Raw genomic sequence first — 13,655 nt, 5'->3', positions numbered from 1 at the left:
AGTAGTAGTAGTAGTAGTAGTAGTAGTAGTAGTAGTAGTAGTAGTAGTAGATTGCATAGAACTATAGTTGCATAACCAGGTATCAGCCAATGGGAGCAACTGGCGGAAGCGAAATGATTATCAAGCACAGGTTTTCGTGGCGATGCCATCGATGGCGCTGGACGATTATACAGTACCTGAACATTCCTGGCTCGGGTACTATTCTAGCTAATTCTTGCTACAAGCTTATCAAGCTGAGAGGGTTGATACTATAGACCAAGGTATATTGATTGAAGGGGATACACCACTCCAGACATCCGGCATGATCGGAACGTCATTAAAGATATGATCGTGTAATGATTGAACACAAGATGACCTCGACCTCGAAGCCCATGTGCCTTTGCGGATTTATGGCGTGCCCCTGAGCTGTCAGGTACCGCCGGATGAGGGGGCAATGCGCGGAGACGTCAAGATCTCCGGGATACATGAAGCGGGGGTCTGGGGAAAGACATTAGATTCGTTCGGGGTATATTGCTCAGGGGCTCCGACGGACGAACTGCCGGAAACAATCCGAAGTCACCCCAGCATCTAGGACAATAAGTAACTCGCACGTTGGACCAAGAACCAGAACTTGTCCAGGACTGCTTCGAACGCGAACAACAACCCAGCGGCACAATGCGCTTCTCCCTCGCGGCCCTTCTCCTGGCCGCCGCAGGCACCACCGCCAGCAAACTCGCGCAAACTCCACAAATGGGCTTTAACACGTGGAACTCGTTCAAAGCCAACTACAACGAGTCCACAATCACGCACATCGCCTCACTCCTCATCTCCCTCGGCCTTCACGATGCCGGATACAATTACCTCCTCCTCGACGAAGGCTGGTCAGACATGTCGCGCACAGAGGACGGATACCTCCAATCGAACCAGACCACCTTCCCAAAAGGAATCGCGCCGCTTGCAGATCGCGTACACGATATGGGTCTCAAGCTGGGGCTCTACGGCGACTCGGGGATTCTGACCTGTGGGTTTCGGCCGGGGAGCTGGGGGTATGAGGAGCGGGACGCGCGCACCTTGGCCAGTTGGGGGGTCGATTATTGGAAGTATGACAACTGCGGTGGGTTTCAGGCTATGAGCAATGCGCCGCAGGAGAGGTTTGGGCTTATGAGGGACGCGTTGGAGAGGAGTGGGCGGGAGATTTTCTACTCGGTTTGCGAGTGGGGGTTTCAGTTTCCGTGGCACTGGGGTGGTGGTATGTTGCGCTCCTTTTTGTTCTCTTCTCGAGTTATCTGATGCAGCATTAAACTTGGTGCTAACTTGTTCCATGTACAGATATCGGCCACTCGTACCGCATGTCTGGCGACATCACCGCCAAATTCATCAACGAGACCGGCTGCCCCTGCAAAACAGCCTACTGCCTAAACACCGGGTACGCGGGGTGCTCCGTAACAAGCATCCTGCGCAAAATGCGCGAAATCAGCGTGTACCAGGAACGCGGGCACTGGCTGGACATGGACATGCTCGAAGTTGGCGTCGGCGAGATGACAGTCTACATGGAGCAGACGCATTTCGCCTTCTGGGCGGCGCTCAAGTCGCCGCTGATTATTGGTGCTGATTTGCGGACGCTGCGAAATGAGAGCCTTGCGATCTTGACGAATCGCGAGATTATTGCGTTGAATCAGGATCCGTTGGGAAAGCCGGTGCACTTTATTGAGGGGGTGAGTGTTGAGGGGTCGGTGCAGGTTTGGGCGGGGGAAGTCAAGGGGGGCAATGTGGTTCTTGTGTTTAATGAGAAGAGTTTTCCTCAGGATGTGGATGTTTCGTTGAAGGAGCTGGGGCTGGGGATTGAGCGGCCAGTGCGTGCGAGGGAGCTGTGGTCGGGCAAGTCTTGGGGGAAGATTGACAGGGTCAAGGCCCAACTTGGGGCGTACCAAACGCTTGTTTTTAGGATTACTCGGTGAGATGGAGATTCCTGTGCGGATCATCATTCCATGGCAAATGCGGCAAAATGAGGTGGTTGTATATATTCTTACCTTGTCCGTAAAGAATCTTTACCATGTCCCGCAGGATATGCGTCTTCCCCGGAAAATTACCTGACGAGGCAACTGCGGAGCGTGGGGTGATTCGATGATTTGAGACAGTTTCCCTCATGGCAAATGAACCCTAGCAAATGAGGCAGTCTGACTGATCCGGAGGGTGTCCGGCGATTGCCCCGACCCGAGGGAAACACACGACGCAACGCCACCGTTCTCAAATGCGGGGACAGCGTTGGAGTCAAGAAACCGCCGATCTCGCTGCTCTCCGTGTGGGGAACAGTCTCGTCTGATAAGATTTTCCCCCGGATTTTTGCGCCCGCGCGATTGTGCTTCTGCAACTTTTTGTCGCGTCGCATCCCGACACGTCAATTCGCAATCATGGGCGCCAGATTAAACGGTCGCGCCGCGCAACAACAGCAACAGCAACAACAACAGGCCCAAGCCGACCCCCTCAAATCCGAAGACGACATCCCCGCATGTCAATCGTGCCGCCGCAAAAAAGCGCGCTGCAGCCGTGAACAGCCATGCTCGCAGTGCGTGCGATTCGACGTACAATGCATATACGATGATCGACGGTTAAAGCCCGGTCTGCGCGCGGGCGTGGTCGACAGTTTATCGCGCCGCATCGAGACACTGGAGAATATGTTTCTCGGCCAGGAAATATTGTGGAAGCAGATGTGGGAGACGCTGCATCCGAATCTGAAATTTCCTGGCACTTCCGCGGAAGAGACGAGGAAGGAGGGAGAGGAGTCGGCGCGGGATGAGATTCGCGACAGGCAGGACGAGTTGAAGAGGTCGTTGTTGCAGGTTGCGGCCACTCGAAAGATAGATGAGGAAGTCGCGAGACCGGTCAAGAGGCAGCGCGTGGATATTTCAGTTGCTTCCTCACCGGAACAGGGGTCAAATGGGATGACCGCAGCCGAGATCATCGATTCAGACATACTCGGCCAGCTCGTCGAGTTCTACTTTCAAAACATCCACCACTGGATCCCCATCCTCCACGTCCGCCGCTTCCGCCACCAGATCCAATCGTCCGAAGGCCGCGAAAGCGCAATATACATCCTCTACGCTTTAATCGCCGTCTGCATCCGCTTCGTAAACGACCCCCGAATACCCGACGAAGACCGAAAAGCGCGCGTCGCCGAGAGCTGTCGGCAAAAGGTTGTCCTGTGCAGCATGGAGTCGTTCTCCGTGGAGAATCTGCAGGCTCTGGTGATTATTGCATTTGATACAGTACGACCCGGCCTTTCACTGTCCTTTTGACGTCTGCTGATTGATAGATTGCACGCGGTCGAGGGCCGTCTTCTTGGTCTGTTGTCGGGAGCATGGCGAGGACGGTGGAGCAGCTGCAGCTCAGCGTTGAAGAGGACGATCTGTACGGGCGAAACCAGACAGGCGAGACGCTGATTCGAAGGATGGCATTCCTGAAACCATCGACGTGCTGGCGAGAGGCGGAAGAGCGGCGGCGCGTGTTCTGGACTGTTTTTCTCATGGATCGCTTCTGCAGCGTCTCGACCGGGTGGAACGTCAGTCTGACGAGCGCTGATGTGAAGCGCCGATTACCATGCGAGGGGGCGCTGTGGCAGCGCGAAGACGAAGCGCGGGCGCCGTACTTTGGCATCTCCGACACAAAAGGTACCGGGCCACACCGGTCTCTACTCGTCAACAGCCAACTCACGACCGATCCAAGTGAGCGCGACTGCATCGGAGGCTTCGCATACTGCATCGAAGCAACCGAGTCACTCGGCCTAGTCTCCAACTTCTTCGTACACCAACCGCTCAACGTGCAAAACGCCGACGAAGCCCAGCTCTGGCTCATGCGGTTCAAAGAGCTTGACCTCCGTCTAGTACAGTCCGTCCATCACCCAGCCCAATCCCATCATGACAACCCCACTCACAAATCTACAGATGGAAACTCTTCCTCCCCCCCAAATGGCGCGACGCCTCAACCCTCAACGCCGACGGGATAATGGACTCGAACCTGACCCTCGCGCACATAACGCACAACACCGCCGTGATTCTCCTGCACCAAGCAATTGCCTACCCACCGCACCACTGGAAGTCGTCACCAGTGAAACTGCCCTCCTCGTCCTCCGCAGAAACATGCATCGAGGCCGCGAACGAAATCTCCATGATCGGGCAGCAGTTCCTCCTGTACTCGCCCATGCTCACGAACCCGCAGTTTTCGTTTTGCCTGTTCATTGCGGGGAGAATGCTGCTTACGCATGCGAAGTATAATGGACATGGGAATGGCACTTCGGCCGTTCCGGGGGCATTGGATACGCTGATTGCGAGTCTCTTTGAGATCTCAGGCCGATGGTCGGGACCGAGAGATGTTGACGGATCCGAGAAGGAGAATCTCGCGTCGGTGTTTGCGAAACGGCTCGTCAGTGCGAGGGACAATGTCTCGCCGATGGCGAGGGGGAGTTTGAGTCTCGATATCCGGCAGACGGTATACTCCGGTACTGAGGACGTTGCACAGCCTTCGGGTCCCCATCCTGCAGATGCAGCGGGCCGTATGCAGGGACACGCCGCGGCAACGGCGAACGGCATGAACATGGGCATGGGCATGACAACCCCGGGCCCGAACCACTGCATCAACCCGTCTGCAGGCTCCCACTCTTCCGCGCACCCAAACACAGATTTAACGACACTCCAACACCCCTTCGACCTCACCCCGGACCCCTCACTAACTCTCGCCTTCCCTCCACTCCCATTATCCTTCCAGCATAACTTCGCCCCCTTCACAGATACGGACGCAGATCCATTTAACCTCCACCTCGGGACGCCCGGAATGCGAGACCAGGAGTCGACTGCGAGTGCGAGCGGTTGGGGCGCGATGGGCGATACGTCCTCGTTTTATCAAAGGGTTCCAGTTGCCGTTCCCGTGCCGGATGGTTATGGTGCTGCTGCAAATGGGACCATGAATGGTCCCACGAGTGGGTCACCTGGGTCAGCGGATACGTTGAGTCCCGGGCAGAGGATCAGTCGGTTTGGACATGGAGGTGTTGGGGAGGAGAGTGCGGGTGGTGGGTTGGGGAGTTGATTCAGTTTCATGTGTTGCGATGTATAACCTAGGTAGCTGTTGCCCTCTTGATACCAATGATTTATCGGGACATAAATCTAGATTATCGGCTTTGGCCATTTCCACCCTATGCATGTATATCGACTTCTGGGAATTTATGGAGAGGTGAAATATGTACCGCGAACTCCATACATAAGGGGCACCTGGGACTGGCTTCCGAACTCAAATAGGCGTTAAGCAAAATTGGCGCTTGCTTCATACGTCCTAGGCAATAAATCCACCAACCAACCAACTCCGCGCCTCCCACCTCAATCAGCCCAGCGTAATTGCCCCTCCCCCATACGTCCACATATCGAGCTATCCACTCACACCACAACTTCCCCCACCATCAAAACCTCGAGCTTTGAAGCATCCCTAATAAACATACTAGTCCCCAACGTCAGCCTCGCACAATCAAGCCGCAAGCCCGCTAGATGCCGGAAAAAGAAGGACTACTTACCACAAAATCCACATTCTCCTTATCAGTAAGATCCAAAAACGCATTCGCGTGGTCACGTTCCCCTTCACCGCGAACGGCAACCTTCTGCTTATTCCGCTGCATATACAGGAACCGGATCGCGACGAGGAGGACGTTGATCAGCCCGTACAGGCAGAAGTGCGCTGTGAAGCCCTTGGCGTAGCGGGGGGCGTCGGTTGATTGGAAGATCTAGACCGCGAAGATCAACACTTAGTAAGGGTGCTTGAGAATGGGACTGGGCACGTGGATAAGGGGAACGGATGGATGGATGGATGGATGGATGGATGGATGGATGGGACATGTATAGATAGCGTACCTGCGGCGCAGTGGCATTTCCGGCGGCCCACGCGATAAACGTTAGAGCGAGGACGGTCGATTTCTTGGTCTGCCCCGCTACGTTGCGGGAGATGAGGGAGAAGAGCAGGTTCCCCTCTGCGAGGATGAATTGCGTGCAGTAGAAGGCGATGAGCAGGCCGACGCGTGTGGCCGAGGTTGGGGAGATGGAGTAGATGACGGCTGTGCCTGCGATGGCGGGGCTGGATATTGGTTAGCCTTGTCGATCGGATGACGGAGAGCGGAGGGAGCGAGTGAAGGTGCAAGAGGAAGGGGAAGTGGAAGCGACATACAAAGTCCACAGATGCATGACAAAAACCGTCCGGCGACTCCACGTCGCGAGCGACGCCCCGCCCACCATAACTGAAATGGTAACGCCACCCTGCGCAATGTTTAGCAATTGCGTCTGCAGCGTCGTGAACCCAAAGCTCTTGATGATGATATTCGAAAACACGCCGAGACCACCGATGATAAGCGTACTGCTCAGCTGCAACAGAACATACAGCCAGACAATCGGGTCCGTGAGGGCCTCGAGCATCTGGTACTTTTTAAACTGCTTATTCTGGATGCCAGTGTCGTTGGCGCGCACGCGCTCAATCATCAACCGTTTGTCGTCTTCGCTGAAGCATTTGGCTTTCATGGGGCTGTCGGGGAGGTACCACCCCAAAAACAGGCCCCACGCGCAGGTGGCGGCGCCGAGGACGAGGAAGAGCAGTTGCCAGGATTTGATGTGGTGGCCAATGTAGTGGCTTGTGCCCCAGGCGAGGATACCACCAATCTAAGATTGTTAGAGATGAAGGGAGGATGCAGGGTAAGGGAAGGGGGCGATGTACCATGAGTTGAACACCGGTCACTGAGAATATTAGCGAGAGTTTCGAAGGGAAAGATTAAGAGACGTACTGCAATACCACAGACTCGTGAGGACGGTCTGTTCCTCGCGGGTGAACCACATGGATGTCATGATGATAAAGGCGGGTTGGACGCAGGATTCAAAGACACTGATTCGTCAGTAGACGGACTAGAGGAGTGAAAGTGATGAGCGTACCCCAGGAGGAATCGGACGACCATCAATCCGGGGAAGTTGGTAGCGGCTGCGCTACACTAGACGATATTAGCAGTTATCATAGATCGGGTAATGACAGTGCATACCATGATCACGACGCCCCAAAGGAACACACTGCACGTCGTCAGCTGAATCCATAATCCACTGTCAAGGCCACATACTTTCCAGCAAGATACTTTGCGACAGGCAACTTCTGCAGGAGAAAGTTGGTCGGGTACTCGCCCACCAAGACACCAATGTACAAAATCGTCCCTAGAAAGTCAGCGAGATTCACTCCCAACGGCAAGAAACCCACCCAGCCAGTTGTACTTGTCTCCATCAAGACCTGCATCCTTCTGAATACCCATAATCGAACTGAAACCCAGAGTTCCTTTGTCGAGCGATTGGCAAAAGTAGGTCTGAAAGCGTCAGAAAGACATATCCTCAAACAAAGTGGATCACGAAGAAGAAACATCAGAAAGCATACCCCCAGCATACAAACAAGAATCCGCTTATTGATCTGCCAAAACAACCTCCGGTTCGTCGCCTTGTCGATCTCCACAGGACTTCCAGCCGTATACGCCGCAGTCTCATCATCAGCGGCCTGATGTCCCAGACCAAGACCCTTTTCAGGGATTGTGTCGGCGTGCTCCTCATGCAAAGAGGCGGAGCCCGTCTTCCGAGCAGCAGCAATATCGGCCATTGTGTATTGTCGTCGTTTTGAGTCAGTTGTTTCTTGGACGTCTGGGGCAGAATCCGGGGATGCAGCCCATGGTTTTAACCAGTCACCTGGGATGCGGCATGTGGTTTGGTCGGGCTGGCGAGGGAGCGAAAAGCCAGACGGAAAGACTCCGGCGATCGTCCGGTTTGCGGAGCGCTGGCTGCGCCACGGCGGTGCCTCCGGTGATTGTCCCGGTGCCCGGATGGCGGCGTTGATATTAAACAGGATGAACGGGTAAACTCAATATGGCTTGATCAGTTAGTGAGAGAAGTCTGTTCTTGACCTCCACACGGGGAAATCCTGTTTTCGTCTATATCACGATGCCTCCCAGTGCGATGGCTGCAAAGCGGGCCCTCGAAGAGTCCGCCCCCGAACCAACTGTCGCGAATGGGCACACCCGACCCAAGCGCGCCAGGACAATAACCTCCGACCCAACCATCCCAGAACCGCTCATCAACGCCCTGTACGCCGAATCCAACGTCCTGAAAATCTGGACCGTCGCCCGCAAAGCCCTCGGCGCCACCGAACCCCCCGTCCTCTACCCCGAATACACCGGCAAAGACAAGACATACGTCTATCGCGCGCTGGACTTCTGGACATCGGGATTCTTCCCTGGGTCGCTATACCTCCTCCTCGAGCGCCAGATCCTCTATCCATCTTTCTACAGCCGCGATGGCGAAACGCCCCTCCCCCACCGTCTCCTCCTCCAACACCTCTGCCAATGGTGGAGCGCAAACCTGCACCAGAACGCCGCGAAGCGCGACACCCACGATGTGGGATTCATGATCGCGCCGTGGGCAACCAAAGCGTGGGAGCTGCATCGGGATCCGCAGGCGTACAGCAGCCTCGTTCTCGCGGCGCATTCGCTGGCGAGTCGGTTCGATGAGCGGGTTCAGTCGCTGCGCTCGTGGGATATCTGCCATACGAAGCGGTACTCGTTCACGGACACGAGCAAGGATTTTCTTGTGATTATTGATAACATGCTGAATCTGGATCTGCTGTTCTGGGTTGCGCGCGAGACGGGGGAGACCTCGTTGTACGATGTTGCCGTTGCGCATGCGCGGACGACGCAGCGGCATCACATCCGTGCGGACAAGAGTACATGTCACGTGGTGAATTACCACCAAAACGGTGAGGTGAAAGCCAAGTTTACGCATCAGGGTTACGGCGATGAGAGCTGCTGGAGTCGAGGGCAGGCCTGGGGCATTCTGGGGTTCATGCAGACGTACGAGTGGACGCGCGAGGGCGAGTTCTTGCAGACTGCGCGGGACCTGGCGGACTACTTCCTCGACCACTTGCCCGAGGACGCGGTGCCGTACTGGGATTTTGATGCGCCGGTTGATGCGGCTTGTCCGAGGGATACGTCTGCGGGTATGGTGGCGTGCTGCGGGTTGGTTCTGCTATACAAGGCCCTGAAGGGCAGCGATGAAAAAGCAGCGCGGCATTATTTGGACAGTGCATTCCGGATCCTCGATGGAACCGTGTCCAAGTTCATTATGCCCTCGCCCGCGCGGTTTGGCGTCGATCTGTCCGGGACAGACCTTGCCACCTTCCCAGACAATGAGCCCGCAAAGCAACCCGGGGTCCTGACGCTTTCGCCCAAACACACCATCAACGGTGTCAACGGAGTATCTGTCCAATGTCCCGAGACGATTCTCGACGCGGCAACCGTCTGCAATTACGAGTTTGCGTCGCGGCGCTGGGCGGACCACGGGCTGGTCTATGCGGATTATTACTTCCTGCTGCTGGGGAATCTGTTGTTGGAGTTGGGCCTGGTTGGTAGATAAATCCTGTGCTGGCAATTTAGCCACTGCTTGCAAAAAGTATAAGAATCCATATACTACCTCGACATGTACCTGACCTACTCCAATCCTTTGTCGTTCCTTTGGTCGTTTTCCGCGTAAACGCAGCCTTGTCGCGCGGAATGAGAGGAGATTAGCTTCCTCGCTTCGTTCAATGGACGGCGCTGAACGAGCGGTGCGTCGAATGAGATTGGGTATCTTCCAGAGGGAGATCTAGTCTGAATGACTTGCACTCACGGGTTCGTCAAGGAGGACATGAAAGTGCATCACCACTGTTTTACGCTACCCAGGCGACGTACTCCTGAATGTAGCGGTAGCGATGGACTGAAGGAGGGCTACGGAGAAGGAAAATTTGAGCAAAATGATCAATGAACGTGTTCAGGTCTCTAATAGCTCCACTGCGAATGCCCTGGCACTTTGCGGCACGATACCATGAAACAAGGAACCATTGGCAGCGACGAAACAAGACCACCGAGAAGCAGGAGATTGCGATAGCTTGAACGGGAACCCCACACTGACCGTGATGCAAGCGACACTCCACCTCCCGAGCGCTTCATTTGACCGTCTTGTAAAGGATAGCACCTTTGGTAACGGCAAGCTGGCTGTGGAAAGATGAGCGTTTGGACAACACGAGGCGGGAGCAGACGTACGGCTGGTCAGGGATCACAACTTCAAGTAGGGGTCGGTTCTGGAACGCGACGCCCAGTCTGCCGCGTACATAACTGGAGTTAAGTAGCCCGCCGACGAAAGCGAGCCGCTGAGTTTGTCGCCTCGGTTAGCGTGGACATTTGTGGCAAGGATGGAATGGGGTGAAACCTACGCGGATTTTGAGCGAGGGGGCTTGCATCTCGGTTAGTCCAAATTGGAGATTGACTAGCTTGATGATCTCATTTATGACCGGGTCAAAGCAGTCGTAAAGATCCTGCCGGGTGATACGTATCAACCCGCGGCCGCTGTCGTAGTAAGGGCTGTTTGGCAGCAACCCCGGGTCCATGGGCAAGGGTAACTGACGGGGCTCCCCCGATCCTTCAGCAAAGTCCCGCTTAACGCCTTCAAAAGCATTCATCAAGGCGCTGCCGGGAGCCTTTAGGGCAATTGGCAGGTTTTGGAACGCCGGACCAAAGCGCTCAACAAGCAGACGGTACAGGTGGCAGTCCACTGCAGCACCTGCACACCGACCTCCCACTGCCAAATCATCCATTCAGCGTCCAGCTTCCGCGGAGAGAGAGGATGGGCGCTACTAACCGTGGTTCGTCTGGATCGCCTCCCATTGAACCGGGGGCCGTTGCCGGTAATTCGGAAGCTGCAAATATCCTGAAGAGACGGATGAGAGGCTGTCAACGAAAAAGTGCCACTCAACTTACGGTGGTGCCACCTCCAACATCACATATCACCACCCCCTCCCCCACCCTCAATTGAGTTGCCAACCTTGGCGCCATGTAGTACATCGCAGCCATGGGCTCAGTGGTCCCGTCAAGCTGGTCGATGGGCCTTTGCCCGAATCCGGCCCGCCTGACGGCGGTCTCGAAGGAACTGATCGTGGCTCGTGGCTTCGGGCCACGTTATAGGCCTGGTCATGGTCAGAATCAAGGGCTGCCTCGCGGGGTCTTCGGAGCCGCAGAGCAGAAGCACTGCTTGGAAGATGGGGCTAAGAAAGTCGGCGGTGACGTCGATCTCGTCCTTGCCATTGGGAAGCTGTAAGACACCCAGGTTCCAGGCCCCATTCATCATTTGGTCGCTGTACTCGGTGAAGGCTGCGGCGCGGTTGTAGTGCAGCTTGAACCAAGATGAGGCAGTCATGCCTGGTTGGACGCGAAATCCCCAAACGAAATCATCGTTGCCAAAGCCAGAGTGTCCGTGGTTCTCGTTTCTATACGCAATTCGCGTAGGGACCTTGGTTTCCGGTCCGCCAGATGGCCACTGCGATGTTGTAAAAACCGTCCCGTAACGGTTGGGATTGGATTTCAGAGGCTTTGAGTAGGAGACGGCTAGAAGAGCAGTAACGTTAGCTGTGGACGAGGGCGACCCAACCAGAGTGCATACCAGTGCCGTATGTGCCCATGTCGATGCCCACAACAATCGGTGCGTTCATCTTGATCTCGTAGCTTGATCGACTGGTTCGACTATGAAATTGGATGGGAGGGAATCGTTGGATAATGAAACGTAAAGACCTGGTGATGGGATCGACTTGGGGAGAAGGAAACCGTAGGTGGGAAACGTCTTGCGTCCGAGACCTTTCTTTCCTCTCCTCTTGCTCTGTGTGAAACATCATTCCCAACGCAGCTGGAAAAAGGAAAGTGGTTTCGGAAGTTTGCGTACGTTGGGCAATGCCCCATGACTACCCAAGCCGTCTGTGAAATGATGTTGCCCGTTTGTTCCATTAACTTGACACCGAGATGAACGGGATGAGTTGCAGGGCCCAAGGATCAACATCCTCACCTTTGAAGACGGCTCAAAGCCCTTTGCGCATCCCATCTCGTGATAGGGTCCTTTGAACATCAACAAAGAAGCAAAGCCACGACCCAAAATAGCTGGTCATCGATCCAGGCCGCCTCTTTCTCCCGGCGCTGGACTTAAATCCCCGACCGTGTCTCGGATCTCGATAGGATGCAAAGTTCCGCATTCCTTCCCACCGACTGCCAATTTTCCAGCCATCGCCATCGCCATCGCCATCGCTCCCTCACCGCTCAAGCAAGCATCTTCCATAATGGGCACCGCCAGGAGAATCATTGACAAACGCAGGAAAAAAGTTAAGGTCTGCTCGCCCCTCCCTTCGTCCCCCGACCTCTGCTAACAGAGTTGAATGCCCAGCAGCCTCCTCGTTCCTCTTCCCACCAGAATCGGTCTAACAAACCCGCCATGAGCGAAGGCACGAGCGAGAAGGAGGATCCCAAAATTCCTCCTCGACAATTTTTCCAGCACACCAATGTCTACAATTGCATGGTTGATGAAAGCGCCCCGGTCGAAACGCAGCTCGAGCAACTGAAAGCCCGCTACATCACCCTCGCACACAACATCGGCCAGTTTTTTGACGAGGAGGAGTTCCTGACCTCTCACACCCCCGACGAATGGGCCCGAACGATGCCTGCCTACTGGCCAAAGGAGTTTCACTATGCGTGGTATTGTGCCGGCGCGTTCAGTCATAACTGGGCTTACAAATCGCTAAGCGACATGAAGTGGACCAAAGCACAGAAAAAACAGCTTGTTGCTAGCCTTGATGGCTACATTGTGCAGGAAGATTTCAACAGCATTATCTCGCGCCTTAGCCACAGGGATTGCTCCGGGTTCCCGGATCGGCTAGCAACGGCTTTCTTGATGAAAAAGGCCATTAAGGAATTCTTTCAGCACCCGTTCTGGTATGTTGAAGTTCTACCAGAGGGACGAAAGATCTCAGGGGACGCCGAGTGGCAGGGTGTCTCTCCGTACGGCGTAGTTCTGGAGGACCTATTCGCACAATTCCAGACTGGTACGTTTCATCATCTTCTCGCTGCCCTCAACATGCCAACCAGTTGTCCATCGAGCAATCCAGTCCTCTCTGACCTTGTTTACAGTCAACATCCAGTATGCCCGCATCTGGCGCAGCCTAACGACCCGCCTCTGCAACCAAAAGATCCGTCCAGCGGATTACGAAAAGAACCTCCGCGCACGTCGATGGGCTCGGTGTCGCTCCCTGGCCCAGCAACTTCTCGTCGACAACGTCTTCAAGCACCTGTTGAAGCCCACAACGGACCTGGCGGCCAGGGAGGACTTGCTCGCGAGGGAACTCGGGCAGATCTCGGATATTGCCGCCAACATGCACTCGCAGAATCCATGCCTGCGGTTCCATACCCTCCATGATCTTTCGCCGCGCTTCAACCGTGCCTCGGGTACCATGAAGGCCTACACCCACGTGGAGGTTGAGGCGGCGGAGTGGCAGGATCGGTGGGAGGGGGGCCAGGGGATAGACACCAGCCTTGACGGGCGCCGCCCGCTGCTCATCGAACATCCGTACGTCTTCCGCGTGGGAAACCTTTATGGAGTGGAGGAAGAAGAGATGGCCATCTGCCCTGCCCCTGCTATACTGGAGGATCCTGAGGCCAGCGAGAAGAAAGAACACTGAGATTTCGTTCGAAATGCTGGATCGGAGCAGCTAGCCAAACTCACCCTTTGATTTCTGCTATTTTGTTTCTTTTTTTGTTTTGGTTTTTTTTTTTTTTTTTTTTT

General features: G+C 55.1%; 7 protein-coding genes across 7 annotated transcripts; 4 read left to right on the top strand and 3 right to left on the bottom strand.

Annotated features, from left to right (window-relative positions):
- Positions 1–654: 654 nt before the first annotated feature.
- BJX68DRAFT_255515 (glycoside hydrolase family 27 protein) lies at positions 655–1,937 on the top strand (the record flags this gene model as incomplete). The annotated part of the gene is made up of 2 exons (XM_071043048.1): positions 655–1,228; positions 1,309–1,937. 2 exons carry the CDS (start codon positions 655–657, stop codon positions 1,935–1,937), a joined length of 1,203 nt encoding a protein of 400 aa, XP_070898730.1.
- A 453-nt stretch (positions 1,938–2,390) lies between these two features.
- BJX68DRAFT_267195 (putative C6 transcription factor) lies at positions 2,391–5,058 on the top strand (the record flags this gene model as incomplete). Its single annotated transcript, XM_071045742.1, has 3 exons — positions 2,391–3,245; positions 3,293–3,864; positions 3,921–5,058. 3 exons carry the CDS (start codon positions 2,391–2,393, stop codon positions 5,056–5,058), a joined length of 2,565 nt encoding a protein of 854 aa, XP_070898729.1.
- A 393-nt stretch (positions 5,059–5,451) lies between these two features.
- Positions 5,452–7,632, bottom strand: BJX68DRAFT_267194 (putative MFS transporter; the record flags this gene model as incomplete). The annotated part of the gene is made up of 11 exons (XM_071045741.1): positions 5,452–5,463; positions 5,537–5,743; positions 5,871–6,090; positions 6,181–6,665; positions 6,721–6,740; positions 6,788–6,885; positions 6,933–6,988; positions 7,037–7,064; positions 7,112–7,202; positions 7,246–7,348; positions 7,417–7,632. The coding sequence occupies 11 exons, from the start codon at positions 7,630–7,632 to the stop codon at positions 5,452–5,454; spliced, it is 1,536 nt and encodes a 511-aa protein (XP_070898728.1).
- Positions 7,633–7,963: 331 nt separating this feature from the next.
- On the top strand, positions 7,964–9,561 carry BJX68DRAFT_276051 (glycoside hydrolase family 88 protein). Its single transcript, XM_071047991.1, has one exon. It carries the CDS (start codon positions 7,971–7,973, stop codon positions 9,435–9,437), a length of 1,467 nt encoding a protein of 488 aa, XP_070898727.1. The 5' UTR covers positions 7,964–7,970; the 3' UTR covers positions 9,438–9,561.
- Positions 9,562–10,005: 444 nt separating this feature from the next.
- On the bottom strand, positions 10,006–10,653 carry BJX68DRAFT_267192 (Hsp70 family protein; the record flags this gene model as incomplete). The annotated part of the gene is made up of 3 exons (XM_071045740.1): positions 10,006–10,054; positions 10,103–10,209; positions 10,273–10,653. The coding sequence occupies 3 exons, from the start codon at positions 10,651–10,653 to the stop codon at positions 10,006–10,008; spliced, it is 537 nt and encodes a 178-aa protein (XP_070898726.1).
- Positions 10,654–10,925: 272 nt separating this feature from the next.
- On the bottom strand, positions 10,926–11,544 carry BJX68DRAFT_267191 (uncharacterized protein; the record flags this gene model as incomplete). The annotated part of the gene is made up of 2 exons (XM_071045739.1): positions 10,926–11,440; positions 11,496–11,544. The coding sequence occupies 2 exons, from the start codon at positions 11,542–11,544 to the stop codon at positions 10,926–10,928; spliced, it is 564 nt and encodes a 187-aa protein (XP_070898725.1).
- Positions 11,545–12,311: 767 nt separating this feature from the next.
- On the top strand, positions 12,312–13,551 carry BJX68DRAFT_267190 (uncharacterized protein; the record flags this gene model as incomplete). Its single annotated transcript, XM_071045738.1, has 2 exons — positions 12,312–12,918; positions 13,004–13,551. The coding sequence occupies 2 exons, from the start codon at positions 12,312–12,314 to the stop codon at positions 13,549–13,551; spliced, it is 1,155 nt and encodes a 384-aa protein (XP_070898724.1).
- Positions 13,552–13,655: the final 104 nt, after the last annotated feature.

The sequence above is a fragment of the Aspergillus pseudodeflectus genome, assembly GCF_044049435.1.
Source record: "Aspergillus pseudodeflectus strain CBS 756.74 chromosome Unknown BJX68scaffold_23, whole genome shotgun sequence".
Lineage (NCBI taxonomy): Eukaryota > Fungi > Ascomycota > Eurotiomycetes > Eurotiales > Aspergillaceae > Aspergillus > Aspergillus pseudodeflectus.
The sequence above is the reverse complement of the archived record's forward strand: the minus strand, read 5'-3'. Positions and strand labels throughout refer to the sequence as shown.

Coding starts and splice junctions, on each gene's coding strand:
- BJX68DRAFT_276051 (XM_071047991.1), top strand. CDS start 7,971: ATGCCTCCCAGTGCGATGGCTGCAAAGCGGGCCCTCGAAGAGTCCGCC.